This window comes from Phoca vitulina, unplaced genomic scaffold, assembly GCF_004348235.1.
Source record: "Phoca vitulina isolate PV1807 unplaced genomic scaffold, GSC_HSeal_1.0 scaffold13, whole genome shotgun sequence".
NCBI classification, from domain to species: Eukaryota; Metazoa; Chordata; class Mammalia; order Carnivora; family Phocidae; genus Phoca; species Phoca vitulina.
Window position 1 is genome coordinate 19,426,083 of NW_022589716.1, and position 14,836 is coordinate 19,440,918.

At 39.7% G+C, this 14,836-nt stretch overlaps 1 protein-coding gene across 15 annotated transcripts in view; it reads right to left on the reverse strand.

The window, feature by feature from the left end:
- CADPS (calcium dependent secretion activator) overlaps positions 1-14,836 on the reverse strand; it is a 464,832-nt gene that overhangs the window by 329,227 nt on the left and 120,769 nt on the right. For all 15 annotated transcript variants that reach the window (XM_032411665.1, XM_032411674.1, XM_032411675.1 and 12 more), the window contains exon 3: positions 13,011-13,343. In XM_032411665.1, coding sequence (XP_032267556.1) covers positions 13,011-13,343 — 333 coding nt within the window. The remainder of the gene's footprint in view (positions 1-13,010; positions 13,344-14,836) is intronic.

Below are 14,836 nucleotides of genomic sequence, written 5' to 3' on the forward strand. Positions count from 1 at the left end.
CAAAGAAGACATCCAGATGGCCAACAGACACATGAAAAAGTGCTCAACATCGCTTGCCATCAGGGAAATCCAAATCAAAACCTCAATGAGATACCACCTCACCCCAGTCAGAATGGCTAAAATTAACAAGTCAGGAAATGACAGATGTTGGCGAGGGTGTGGAGAAAGGGGAACCCTCCTACCCTGTTGGTGGGAATGCAAGCTGGTGCAGCCACTCTGGAAAACAGTATGGAGGTTCCTCAAAAAGTTGAAAATAGAGCTACCATACGACCCAGCAATTGCACTACTGGGTATTTACCCCAAAGATACAAATGTAGGGATCCGAAGGGGTACGTGCACCCCGATGTTTATAGCAGCAATGTCCACAATAGCCAAACTATGGAAAGAGCCAAGATGTCCATCAACAGATGAATGGATAAAGAAGATGTGGTATACACACACACACACACACACACACACACACACACACACACACACACACACAATGGTATATTATGCAGCCATCAAAAGGAATGAAATCTTGCCATTTGCAATGACGTGGCTGGAACTGGAGGGTATTATGCTGAGCGAAATAAGTCAATCAGAGAAAGACATGTATCATATGACCTCACTGATATGAGGAATTCTTAATCTCAGGAAACAAACTGAGGGTTGCTGGAGAGGTGGGGGGTGGGAGGGATAGGGTGGCTGGGTGAATAGACATTGGCTAGGGTATGCGCTATGGTGAATGCTGTGAATTGTGTAAGACTGTTGAATCACAGACCTGTACCTCTGAAACAAATAATACATTATATGTTAAAAAAAAAAAGACGAAGATAGTAGGAAGGGAAAAATGAAGGGAGGGAAATTGGAGGGGGAGACGAACCATGAGAGACTATGGACTCTGAGAAACAAACTGAGGGTTCTAGAGGGGTGGGGGGATGGATTAGCCTGGTGACTGCTTTTCTCTGGGGGCTCTCTGAGGAATGGGGCCCCAAGTTCTCAGCTCCTCTGGGGCGGAGATTGGGAAGCTGCCATTTTCACTCTCGTCCTCCAAAGCTGTATGGAAAGCTTGCAGGGAACAAAAGCTCCTGAGAGCAAACCCGAGCAGATTACTTAGCCCAGCCCCGGCAAGGGCGGGGCAATTCCGCCTCCAGCAAAGACATTTGAGAACCACAGCAACAGGCCCGTCCCCCAGAAGGTCAGCAAGAACAGCCAGCCAAGACCAAGTTTACCAATCAATGAGAACGGCAGAACGCCAGCACTAGGGGAATACAGCACATAGAATTCATGGTTTTCCCCCTGATTCTTTAGTCTTTCGAAGTTAATTTTTTTTTTTAACCTCCCTCCTTTTAAAACACACCTCAGAGGTGTTTTTTCAGGGAAAATGCTCACATGTTTTAGAATGAAGCAATTAAGGATAACTCATACAGTTAAGCAGAGGGGTGGGTAGGAAGTTGCAGACATCTGGTACAACTGGGCAGCAAATCAACTCCAGATTTGGAGGCCACTGAAGAGAAAGGGGGAGAACTGGTGCTTTACATTTTTAAATACCACATTACCACCACTACCACCACCACCACCACCACCACCACCACCATCTTGGCATTTTATGAAGATAGAAAGCAGGTCTAAGTCTCATTTCTCATAAGATGCAGCCCAGTCTCAAAGATGTTACTCTACTTTTTTAAAGTTGGGTTTAGAATTCAACTCAAATGCTCAAATGGTGACATAATTGACTGCTTCCTCTTAAGAGTCTAGGATAATAAAAACAATACATATTTTTAATTATTTTACATTGATTATTATGTTGACTATGAGCAAACTCTTCCATGAGATAGAGTCATGTATTCTCAAACAAAATAGACTTAAAAAATTCATGCACAAATATGGAAACATTTGTTAAGCCTCTTTGTGTGTGTGTGTGTTTAGTGTTTTGATAGACATGGTTCATGTTACAACAGACAACTGATACGTAACTGATATAACCACTCTTTGATAAACGTGATTTCTCATTTGAGATGAAAACTGCACTTACTGGCAGAACCTCATAAAGAGAGATCACGGGAACCTTCAGAAAACAGTACCAGAAATCAGATTCTAGCTTCCACTAGGATGTGATATGCATAAGAAGAAAACACTGTGAGCATTTCTGATTTTGGAAGCATCTAGGAATTGCTTTGTCTCATAAGGATAAGAAGGTCCAGAAAATACAAAACAAAACAAGAAACAACTGAAGCAGAGCATGGTACGAAACAAAGCCATAGCATTTTCACTTCTATATCTTTGCTCCTGTGAGTTGACAGTTTGGCAGAGCTGAGTGTAATCTGTGAGAAAGTGAGTGAGTGAATCTATAATTTCTGAAACCTGATTGCAGGGCGTGGGAAGTGGACACTTCATGTGAAAGCTGTTCTGGTCAGTCTGAGGCTATTTGCAGGGATGGCGTCAGAGAGCTCCATGCCTCCAGCCTCAGCATATCAGGGCACTGGTGGCCCCAGCCATGCCTCCCACATCACCGGTGGTGTGAGATGACATAAGAGGGCCAACTGATGAGGAGCTTCTATTTTAAGGGTTATGTTTCGCTTCAACACATATTGTTAAAAAAAAAAAAACTAGAACATAAAAGCTGTGATTTTGAATATATTACTTCTAAAGATAAGGATAGGTTAAAAAGTGAGTTAAGAATTGGTTTAATTAGAAATATTAAGTAATCATACAGGTAGTCCTTGGAAATGGCAAAAATCATGAAGGCAGTATATTAACGGCTGAAGTCTAGAAAACAATGCAGAAGATAATTTTCTCCCTATCCTACGGTTTTAATAGCTTCTTTGTTGAGATTTTTGTTCATTGTTTCTATTGACAAAATACCTATATGCTTAGGGCAGAAAATTTAGAAACACAGAGGAGCACAAATGAAAACCTTAAAATCAACCAATGCTAGCTCTAAAGATAAACATGGTTAAGATTTTGCTTTTTGCCCATCAAGTACTTTTTCCATAAAAATGAGAGTATGCCTTCATATTGCTTCATTGCTTGATTTTCCACTTAGCAATATCTCGTGTACATTTTCCCATGTGGTAAGATTTCTTCTTCAGCAACTGTTTTATCGGCTGAAGAGTATTCTCTCAAACGGTCAAACCAAAATCTAATGAATTAATCTCTTACTATTGGGAATTACAGTTGTTTCTATTTTTCCACTGTCATATGGAATGCTGCAGTGAACATCTTTGGGCTTCATACTCTTGTACACATCTCCTAGTATTTACTCACAACAAATTGCTAGAGGTAAAGCTGCTAGGTTAAAAGGTTTGCCTATTATAAAGTTGTTATCCTATAAATTAACAGATTACTCAACAGAAAGTTTACAGTAACAAATTATTCTAACAGTAAGTTATGAGAATATCCATTTCTGTAACATCTGGCAATGTATTATCAATTACCAATGTTAACTTAAAACAATGCTTTCATTGCTCACTAATACACTTATATAACTCAGATTACTGAACACATGGAACTTAAAAATCATCATGTGTTTAGAATTAATTTGTATTTCTTCTTTTGTGAATTACCTGCATATGCTCTTTGTCCTAATTTCTACTGATGTGAGCCGTGAAGCAATAGGCAAGCTTAGTGTCTGTAAAGGAGTGTGGAACATAATATTACATGTCTTAAGTAATCCTGTCCCAAGAAGTACTTTCTTTACATTTCCTATAATTTTCTTTTAGCTATGGGGACAATTATTATTCTTGGGTGAGAGGACATTATTCTTTTATAACGTAAAAGAATTTTAATCTAAAATGGAACTGGAGGATATAAAATGGTTAAGTCTCACACACCTATGCTTAGGAAAACAAAACTCAAGGACTGGGAGAATGATTTCTTGTAAATTCCCGATTTACAGAAAATTGATAATCTTGGAATTTTCTTCAATGATAGGGAGTTGGTCAGGGGTTGCTTCATATCAACCTTGGGAAGTTTTGCTTACAGTTTCCAGAGGCATGAAAAAGACATGACCCAGGGCAGGTTGGTCTCACAAAATAAGCTGAATTGAGCTCTGTATGACTGGACTGGTTTTGTCTGCTTGAGAAATTTTCAAAGTTGATCTCCTTTTGTTTTTAATTTTAACAGGCTCTAACTAGACACTCCCCTTTTTACGTTCCCTCCCCATAAATACAGTTTACCTCAAACCCTCAATGGACTTGCCTATAGCCTGCTACAGTTTGCACATCCTGAACTGCGATTCCTCTGCTGTTTCCAAATAAACTTTTGACAATTTTGAGCTTGCCTCAGTTTACCTCTTTATTTAGGTCGACATTCCTTGATGTCAGGAGTGGCATGGGAAGAAGATGACCCTTGAAGAATGACAACCCTCAGAATGAAGCAAGGCTCCACACTGAGCCCCTTGAGTCCACTGCTTCCACGAGTCACTCTCTACTTTCATTTGGCGAGTCTCCTTTTGGATTCTGAGCTCCCTCCCTTTGGTTGAGCTTTCTGATTCAAGCTCTGTTGAAAGGCCTCTTTATGTTGTCCTTTTTGATGACTACTCTACTGTTTGCTTTCTTATTGGAAGCACACTAGAATTTGGGTATAATTCTCTTAAAAGTTTTGAGAGAAAAAGTAAGTAATAATTGTGGGCATGGGTAGAGCAAATAAATGCTGCAAGAATACTCACCACTTCCTTATGAGAGACCAGTCCCCAAAGCAAGAGCCTCACCCAATAGGACAGGATAAGTTGGTCACAGAGGGCCAGACTGAACTGTCAACTGCAAGATAATTTCTACGCAACAAGGGACACCTGTTTACCAGTTGGAAAACTAGAGCAAAGGGTGTCCACCAGGGGAAAAAAGTATCTCATGAAAGGCACACTGTAAAATAAAAGACAACTTCCAACCCTGAAAGCACATCCATCAGGCTGTTTAGTAACTTTTCTTTTACTCTCAGGAAAACTTCTAAAATGTGGAATCCCAGTCACGTGAATGTTCTAAGGGTGGCCCTCCCTCTGGGCTCCCAGTTGGTTTTATGTTATAAAACTATGGTCTCTTCTCATGTATATTTTTGACTAAATGGACCACCTTACTAATGATAATTTAGAACTTCAATGGCCATTATGGGGAACTTTCAGTCTCCCCAGGCTTGTTTTTCTCTGGACTGAATTAGAAGTCCATGGCAATAGAACAAACAATCTGAATGGGATAGCTATTTTAATTGGTACCTAGAGGCTTCTAAAAGTATTCAAGATTCTGAAACTGCCTCTTTACAAAATACTACTTTTAAGTAAACTGAAACAAATAAGCATTGAGAGGAGATAAAGAAGCATCTGAAGTCTTTCCCTTGCAGCACCAGCGAGGTCTCCCCTAATCCCACTGCTCCAGCTCTGCTATATCCACCTTTGCCCTATTATAATCCCTTCCTTTATCCCAACTCCCCTTCTTTTCTAGTGCTGAAACCTTGCCAACTGAACCTTAAAACTCTCTGACAATCCTGCTAAATTATGAATTTCTTATGTACCACGGACTAAAGCTGAATTTAGAGCTATAGTAAGAGATTTTCCCAAGGTAACTGAGGATCCTCATAGATTTGTTGAGGAATTCAATACTGTCACTCAAAATTATCAACCTGGCTTCTCTAATCTTTATCAATTAGTCTATATGTTTGTTGGAGAAGGTCAAGCCAAGCAGTGGACGAAAGCTGCTAATTGAGCGTTAAGTCAAGTACCAGCTCTTTTACATGACCAAGCTTGTGCAGTAGCCAAAAGGCTGCATCTGGCCATTCTGAGGGCTTTCCCTAAACCAGTAAACTGCAACAAATTCAGACATGCACCCAAAAGTCTGATGAATCTGTTCATGATTACTACAGCAAACTCCAAACTGTTTTTAAAGAAAATTCTGAACTCCCTATAGACATTCAATCCCCCAGGGTGGCCCTTAATTGAATGTTTATAAGTGATTTAAACAGAGATCTATCTTGTCAATCTAACTAATCAGTTAGCCTACACCCTAGAAGATGATTCCAAAAGAAGGGTAACTAAAATTTAAATCTCCAACTTTAACAGCTGAAATCTCCCAAGCAGACTCTCCCTGCTGGACTCTGTCATTATCATAGAAAACCCAGCCATCAAAGAAAGGACTGCTACAAATTAAAAAGATTCAGATGATGACAACTTTCCAAGAACCAAGGGTCAGACTCATCCCAATATGGGGCTCCAAGAAAACACAGGGACTGTTTCTCATTCTACCATTAAAGAGACTAGAGGAAACTACTCTCCAGATTGGGGATGAACCTCTTATAATATTAACTGACACAAGAGCTACTCCATCAGTGCTCAACCCCATTACAATTAAACAGTCCCCCCCTTGGAGTAATATATTTATTCAATTAATGGGGGCCTCAAATAAACCAGTGTGTTCCTGTTTCTAAATGTATACACTTTTGCTTGGGACATTTGCAAGATAAACTTCCATTTCTCCTCAGTGAATCAGCTCCCAACCACTTATTAGGACAAGGTTTCCTAGAAAATTATTGTATTGCCATTTCCTTCTCTTGAAAGGGAAAATATAACTCTTGAGTTAGAATCTCCTGAACTTAAATCTCTTGAATTTAATCTCCAAGAAAATCCAAACTCTTTTTCTTTCACAAGTACTTTACAAATCAGGGAAGATCAAATTTCAGACTTATCCCCATTATTAGGTTTAGTATCCCCTGCTCTATGAGCAAATCCCCCAGGGACATATGCAGAATTCATAGTGCCCAAAGTTAAGATCCAAATTGATCCCTTGAAACCTCTCCCCAGAATCAATCAATACCCCCATGAACAAAGAAGCTCTGAATAGGAAAAACAAAGATGGAGATCTAAAGGCTGTTGGTATCACGAAGAAAAGAAACTCTGATTCAGACCAAATAACAAACCGTTCCTACCAGAAAATCTAAAATTTCCATTATTAACCACCATACATGAATTAAATCATTGGTCAACTGATGAAGTAACATTCATAAATCAATACTGGTGGGGAAACACTGGCAAGGCCACACACAGAAAGTACCTTTCTTGATTGCTCTTATCCTAAATGTAATCCAGGGAAGCCTATTCATACTGCCCCCAAGATTTTAATTTACCCAATGAACCATTCGAGGTTTGGCAAATAGATTTCATACAATTGCTCCCATCTCATGGATATAAGTATGCTCTGGTAATGGTTTGCATGTTTTCACATTGCACTGAAGCTTTCCCATGTAGATAGGTGACTACCTCTTCTGTAGCTGAAGTCCTATTAGAATAGACTATTCCTACTTGCAGAACACCCCTTGAAGTTCATAGTGATCAGAGAACCCACTTTACTGGTCAAATACCTTGACAAGCTATTCTGTTTGGCCAATTCTGTAGCACTTTCACTGTTCTTAGCATCCTCAGTCTTTAGGACTGGTCAAGTGTACAAATGGATTTATTAAGACTTAGCTAAATTAGTTGAAATCCTCCAAGTACTCTGGCCAAAAGAATTACCATTGGTTCTTCTAAATCTTAGATCTACTACCATTGGGATACATAAAATTTTTACCTTTTGAAATAATTACAGGATGGTTGATATACCTAGACCTCACTTTTTTTGCCCCACAACTAATAAAGGGGGATACACTTCAAGCTTGCAAGGGCCTGATCAAGTCCATAAAAAATAATCACACTCTGATAGAACAATCTTTCCCTAGTGCACTCCCAGGAGATGAAGACATCCAATGTCACACCCTACAGCCTGAAGAGTTCATCTATTGGAAAATACATCTCCAAAAAGACTTTCTTCAACCTTGCTGGAAAGGCTCCTCCCTGGTATCCTTAACTAACTCCTGTGCAGCCAAATTCAAGGAATAGACTCCTGGATACAGGTGCCACATCTAAACAAAATCCCCAAAACCTGAATGGACCTATATACCAAATGGTGACCTGAAACTGAAAGTTTCTAGGGACTGAAGTACCTGAAGTCTAAAATAGACGAGATATCTGGACCAGGCCTATATAAATTTCCTTTTTTTCCTTTCTTGTCTCACTCTATATTTAGTTAAATCATGTCATTCATGCTTTCAATTATTCTTTCCCTAGTTTTCCTACCATTCTTTACTTTAGCTTTAACACATCCTTTTATCCCTCCCTTAATAAAAAACTCTCTAATTCTGCTAAATTTATTTATTTTTAAGATTTTGTTTATTTGACAGAGACAGAGAGAGGGAACACAAGGAGGAGGAGTGGGAGAGAGAAAAGAGGCTTGCCGCCGAGCAGGGAGCCTGATGTGGGGCTTGATCCCAGGACCCTGGGACCATGACCTGAGCTGAAGGCAGACGCTTAATGACTGAGCCACCCAGGCACCCCTCTGCTAAATTTATTGATTGTTGGATTTGTGCATGAGCAAATATTCATGATGAATGTGACTTGTTGGCCTGGCCACCTTCTTTAGAAGGATGGCAAAACCCATCTGGTAAGGATATAGGATTTTCCTTTGAAAGCTTGGAAATCACACATGTCCTCCCTTTCAGAAGACTGGCACCAAATATTATGGCTTTCCTTTGGATACTCCCTATTCATAATGGGATAACCCTCACTCAGGTCTGGACTCTTACCCAAAATCTTTGTTATATTTCAAAAACATAATGATGGGAATGGCAAAACTATAGGATGGCCCCCACTAAATATTTGTAACTATACCATTTTATATAATCCAGGTGAACATGAATTCACTCCCTGCTGGAATCCAGAAGACTGTATCATTGCCTCCATTAATGTATCTTTATGGTGGGGCAATGAAAACTAATAATACTGGAAAATTGGAAGCTAATGTCCTCCCAACTCAATGGTACTTCATTGGGAATTAACAAAAAATCTGGGGAATGGTGGAAACTTAATTCAAATTACTTTTGCAGTAGAAATCCTCTATATCTCCACCAAAATCTTATTTACACTAGATCAGCTCTCTTGTAACTTCAGATCTACAGAAATTTAAGGTACTCACATAATCATTCCCACAATGCTAGTAAATCAGATTATGATTATAATGATTATATTTCTGATCATGAGATCCCCTCTTTTATTCCAGGGAAAAATATCTGGGCAAAGAGACCCAACTGTGCCTTAGAAGACATTGGATATTTCTTTTTATGTGGAAGAAACACGAACTCTACACTTCCCCTTAATTGGAAGGGATGTTTTGGGATCACTGGCCTCACATCTGACAGTGAAATTAGAAAAACTCTTCCCTCCACTGCTTATATACCTAATCTGGGGTCCTTTATCAACTTAAAAGGGTGTGCCAGAACTGGGAAGGTTATGATTTTGGATGGATGCCTACATATAACCCTACATTAGATAGAAAGGGTTTGGGGCAGGCTTTCACCAGAGCCTTTTTAGCTTGGGTTGGAGTAGCAGACCTTGAAAAAGCAATTCACAATCTTTCTATAGTTATGTCTACCACTTTCAATGCTTCTATCTGAGCTTTTGAGTATCAACAAACTCAAATAGACAGCCTTGCTGAAGTAGTCCTACAAAAACTGCAGAGCCCTTAACCTTCTCACTGCTCAGCAGAGGAACCTGTGCCCTACTTGAAGAACTTCGTTTTTATGTCAGTAAGTCAGGGAAAATAACACAAGAACTAAAAATAATGAAGGACAATATCAATTTGCTAGCAGAAGCTGGCCAAGCTCCTAGAACTTGGGGCATTTTTGATCTACTAAATATAGGCAAGCGAGGAAGCTGGTTGAAAAGTGCATTTTAATCAATAGCTATCATTGGGCTTTTGATCCTCAGTTTAATCTTTTTAATTAAATTTCTACTGTTTGGTATTAGTAAACAAATGCCTTATTCCCAAACGTATGTACAAAATAAAATTCTTCTCCTTTCAAAGGCTTTTCCTGGAATTCAACTGACAGTGGAAACTAAACTGTGTACTTCAGAGGGACATGGCTGAGATTCCTCATTTTTCAATCCTCTTGTTGTTCAAATGAGGCAAGTGAAACTCTTTATCATTTCCCTCCTCCATGGGACAAGACACCTGAGGATAGTCCTCCTCAGCTTAATGGGAAAAGACACCTGAGGACTACCCTCTAAGCTCCATGGGACATAGAATACAATCTACCTGCAATCCAATTACACTTTTAAAAAAATTAGCAGACAACATCTGAATGACATAATTGATCCGAAGTGTTTTCTGAAAAAGATCTTGATCAAAAGGAGGAAATGTGATGAATTTCAATCTAAAATGGAACCAGAGCACATAAAACGGAAAATTTCATGCATGTGTCCTTAGGAAAACAAAACTTAAAGACTGAGAGACTAATGTAAATAGAGCCTACACCAAACCTTCAACAGACTCACCTGTAGCTTGCTATAGTTTGCATGTCTGGAATTGCAATTCCTCTCCTATTCCCGAATAAGTTCATCTTTTTGACAAGTTTGAGCTTGCCTCAGTTTACCCCTTTATTTAGGTCAATAAGAGTACTGTATGTTTTTTCTAACTTGTGGAAAACATGTTGAGATCATGAATCTAAATAATTTCTTTTCAGGGGAAAACATAATCCTGCCACTTAACCCTATTTAACAAGTTCAAAAACACTGAGATGAGAAATGGCGTAACAATGCATTCATTCCAATAATGCTGCTGTTTTTAAGAAGAAGAAAAATTAATCTCTGGGATCATTCTGTGACTAACAGGTTTAGGAACACTTAACTAGCTCTGTGATTTTGAAAGTTACTTATAACCCAAGCAGGTGATTTGACAACCCATATTCTTGAGGTTGGGAATACCACCTGCTCACCCATTCTAAAAGCACCATGTGGGATGCAGTAGTATTTTAAATAAAAAGAAAAATTAAATTTAATTTCATATTGAGATTTATCTGGTCATTTCAAAATATTTCTTGACCCATCAAAGAAAACATCTACCTTGTGGTTGGCAATCAGTGCTCTGAATTGAAATTGGCTGAGAAGAAAATAGGATGTGAGAAATATTTTTGAATGCAATATCTATATTATATTATGAAATGATAAACAGATTCCTACTTACTAAAACATCCAGAAAGTTCTAGGTGAGCTATCATGGTTGATAGCAAGACCCCATCTACCAATTAAAATAAACTGTCATCAACCATTTATTAATTCAATAGGCAATTCCTGAGCACCCGGTATGTGCCAAGAATTTTTCATGCCATTGTTTTATGGAAATATCAGCAAATAAGGCAAAAGGTGAGTCACCACCTTCACAAGGCTAACATTCTGGTGAAGGATAGGAGTGGAGCACAAGACAGGGAATAAACAGGTAAAAATAGATGAAGAAGGAATGGAAAACAGTGGTAAAAACTATGATAAAAATAGAACAAGGGATGGGATAGTGACTCTGTGAGATGTAAGGCAAGAAAGAACTTCCGATGGGGTGGTCTTGGAAGACGTCTTAGAAAAGTTGACATTTAAGCTGTGGCATTAATGCAAAGGTCTTGGCAAAAAGCATTCTAAACTGAGGGAGGAGCAAATGCAAAGGTCCAGAACCAATTTGGTGTTTTGGGGAAACAGAAAGAAGTCCAGTGAGTGAGCATGCGGGGAAAACAGTTATGAGCAGGAGTAGTTCATGCACTGCCTCAAGCCTTAGTGAAGAGTTGGGATGTCACTCTAAAGATGTTGGGGTGCTACTGGAATGTCTTAAACAGGAGGATGGCCTGATCCAATTTATATTTTAAAAAGCTTGCACTAGTTGGTGTGTGGTGGGCATGTTATTATGGGGCAAGAGAGGAGGCAGGGTCACCAGTTGGGTAGACACTGTGGTCATTCAGGTAAGAGGTGTTGCTGCCTTCAACTAGAGGGTGGCCATGAAGGCAGAAAGAAGTAAGCCTCAAAATCTTGTAGTTCTTACGTTAACCATTTATGGCACTGTCTGTGGACTTTTTGCCTCTTCTGGTAGACTATTATAACTGCTACCATTTATAAAGTGCCCCATGTTGCTCTGGGCTTCATACACATTGAATCCTTGTAACAATTTCATCCCAAGCTCATGTGTGAGGCGGTTAACTAACTCCCCAAGGCCACAAAGCTAGTGAGGGTCATATTAAGATTTACCTCGGTCTGTCTGATTCCGAGCAAGGCACAACTCGGCCAATATACTGTAGTGTCTTAATTTAACCTACCTTAGGGGCCAAGTTAGCCCAGGGAAATCAGAGCACAGCTGAGTTTCGTTAATGGTTCTTAAACGAAGGGCAGTAAAACTACCAGGAAGGGAGCTCTTGCCTAAAATGCAGATTCCTGAGCCCTGTCCTGAAAATGCAGAATCAGAATCTCTAGGTTTGGGGCCTGGGAATGTGAATTTTAAAAATGCTCCCAAGTGACACTCAGGAAAATTTGCAAAGACCGCAAAGTAGGTTGGTGGAAAGGTTAGGTAGGAAATGAAGATCTAGAGCACCTCACTCCTACAACCCCTGATCCAGAGAAAATATAGGCCCACTTGAGTGGGCCCAAGCTGAGTCTCAGCTAGCCCCCTCAAATCCACTTGGAAATTCATGATGTGAGTAATATACTGGTATGATATACTCAGACCTTCTGGAAGCTTTCTATTTTAAATAATTACTCTTGATGATGAGGTACTAAGTCCATTTGTCGCCCTAGCTGAGGAAGTACGAGCCGCTCAACTTGTAAACATCATGTATTTTAAAGGCAAAACCATCTTTCTAAAAAATTGTTTTGATATTTTAGCTTTTTCAACACATGGGAGTCAGGCCATACTCATAAAACCAACTTACCTATTAGACAGGATATACACAGTGCCTAGGGCCCACAAGACTTCTAAGGGTGTACAAAAATGTTTTCATTTCTTTTAAAACCAGAAGATAAACACGAACATATTCTGGCCTGGATTATATTAAATTTTTACCAATGCAATTGTAAAATATAATTTTAATTATTTTTTTTAATCAAGAAGTGGCCCATGAAGACAACAGTGCCTCGGGCACACAGAAGTAATAATGTCACCCTACTTAGTCACAGCTTGGGGCCCAGGTGAGAGAAACCTTACCTGGCATGCATTGTATAAGAGCTGATGTTCGAACTTCTTGATCCCCAGAATGTTCTGGAACATCTCATAGAGCTGCTCCTTGCTCAGAATCAGCTCGGAGGCTGCACTGGCTGTCATCCGGGCCTGCTGCTTCCTGGGGTCCTCTTCCCCACGGTAGATGGCATCAAACTTGGCCATCCAGGAGCTCAGCACAGTCTCCTTGCTGAGCCCATCAATCTCAGGCAGGCTGCGCACCCTCTTCTCGATGTGCTTCTTGAAGACCTCCCTGGAGTCATTGGCAGAGCAGCCCCCACTCTGCACCATACGGGCCACACGGTCACTCTTCAGGAACACCTGAGCAAGAATAGGGACAGGAAAGATATTAGGGACTCAGCCCTGGAAATACCAGTTTCCTAGGGCTGAGGGCTGGGCTGACCGCCATTATGGGCATCATGGGAGGGACCAGCATCCTGCCCCACTATCTCCTAGTTGTGTGAACTCAGAGAAGTCACTTACATGTTTTGCTTTTGTGTCCACATCTGGAAAATGAAAATAATAATAGTACTTACCAGGTTGTTAAAAGGATTACATTGGGACAGTAATATCATGAGAGGCAGCATATACTACATAGACTCTGTGCTCGAACAGCATGGGTTCTTTCTCTACCACTTATTGGCTGTTGTTTCTCTCAACAAGTTAACCTCTTTGTACCTCAATTTTTTCATCTATAAAATGGGATGACAGTAGTCTCTACATCATAGGTATTTTTAAATGAGGATTAAATGGATTCATATATGATAACCACTTTAAAAAGTGGCCCATAGTAATGCCGTATGGGTTGTTATTACGGTTATTATTATTTTTTTGACTTTTTACATTGAAGTATAGTTAACGTACAATGTTACATTAGTTTCAGGCATATAACATAGTGATTCAGCAAGTTTATACGTTATGTCACACTGACCACAGTGTAGCTACCATCTGTCAGCATACAATTCTATTATAATACCATTGACTATATTCCTTATGCTCTGCCTTTTATCCCAGGACTTCCTCATTCCATAACTGGAAGCCTGTATCTCCCACTCCCCTTCACCCATTTTGCCCATCTCCCACCCCTCTCCTCTGGCAACCGTCAGTTTGTTCTCTTTATTTATGGGTCCATTTCTGCTTTTTATTTATTTATTCATTTGTTTTACTTTTTAGACTCCACATATAAGTAAAATCATATAGCATTTGTCTTTTTCTACCAGATTTATTTCACTTAGAATAATACTCTCTAGGTCTATCCATGTTGTAGCAAATGGCAAGATCTCATTCTTTTTTACGTCTAAGTAATATTCTCAAGGGTGTACATGTACACACACACACTGCATCTTCATTATCCATTCATCTACTGATGGACACTTAGGTTGTTTCTATACCTTGGCTACTGCAAATACTGCACTGAACATAGGGGTGCATATATCTTTTCAAATTAGTGTTTTTGTTTTCTTTGGGTAAATACCCAGTAGTGGAATTACTGGATCATATTGTATTTCTCTTTTTAGTTTTCTGAGGAACCTCCACACTGTTTTCCAAAGTGGTTGCATCAATCTACGTTCTCACCAACAGTGCATGAGCATTCCTTTTTCTCCATGACCTCACCAACTCTTACAAGCCAGGGTGTCTCACCTCACACCAGTCAGAATGGCTAAAATTAACAAGTCAGGAAATGACAGATGTTGGCGGGGATGAGGAGAAAGGGGAACCCTCCTACCCTGTTGGTGGGAATGCAAGCTGGTGCAACCACTCTGGAAAACAGTATGGAGGTTCCTCAAAAAGTTGAAAATAGAGCTACCATACGA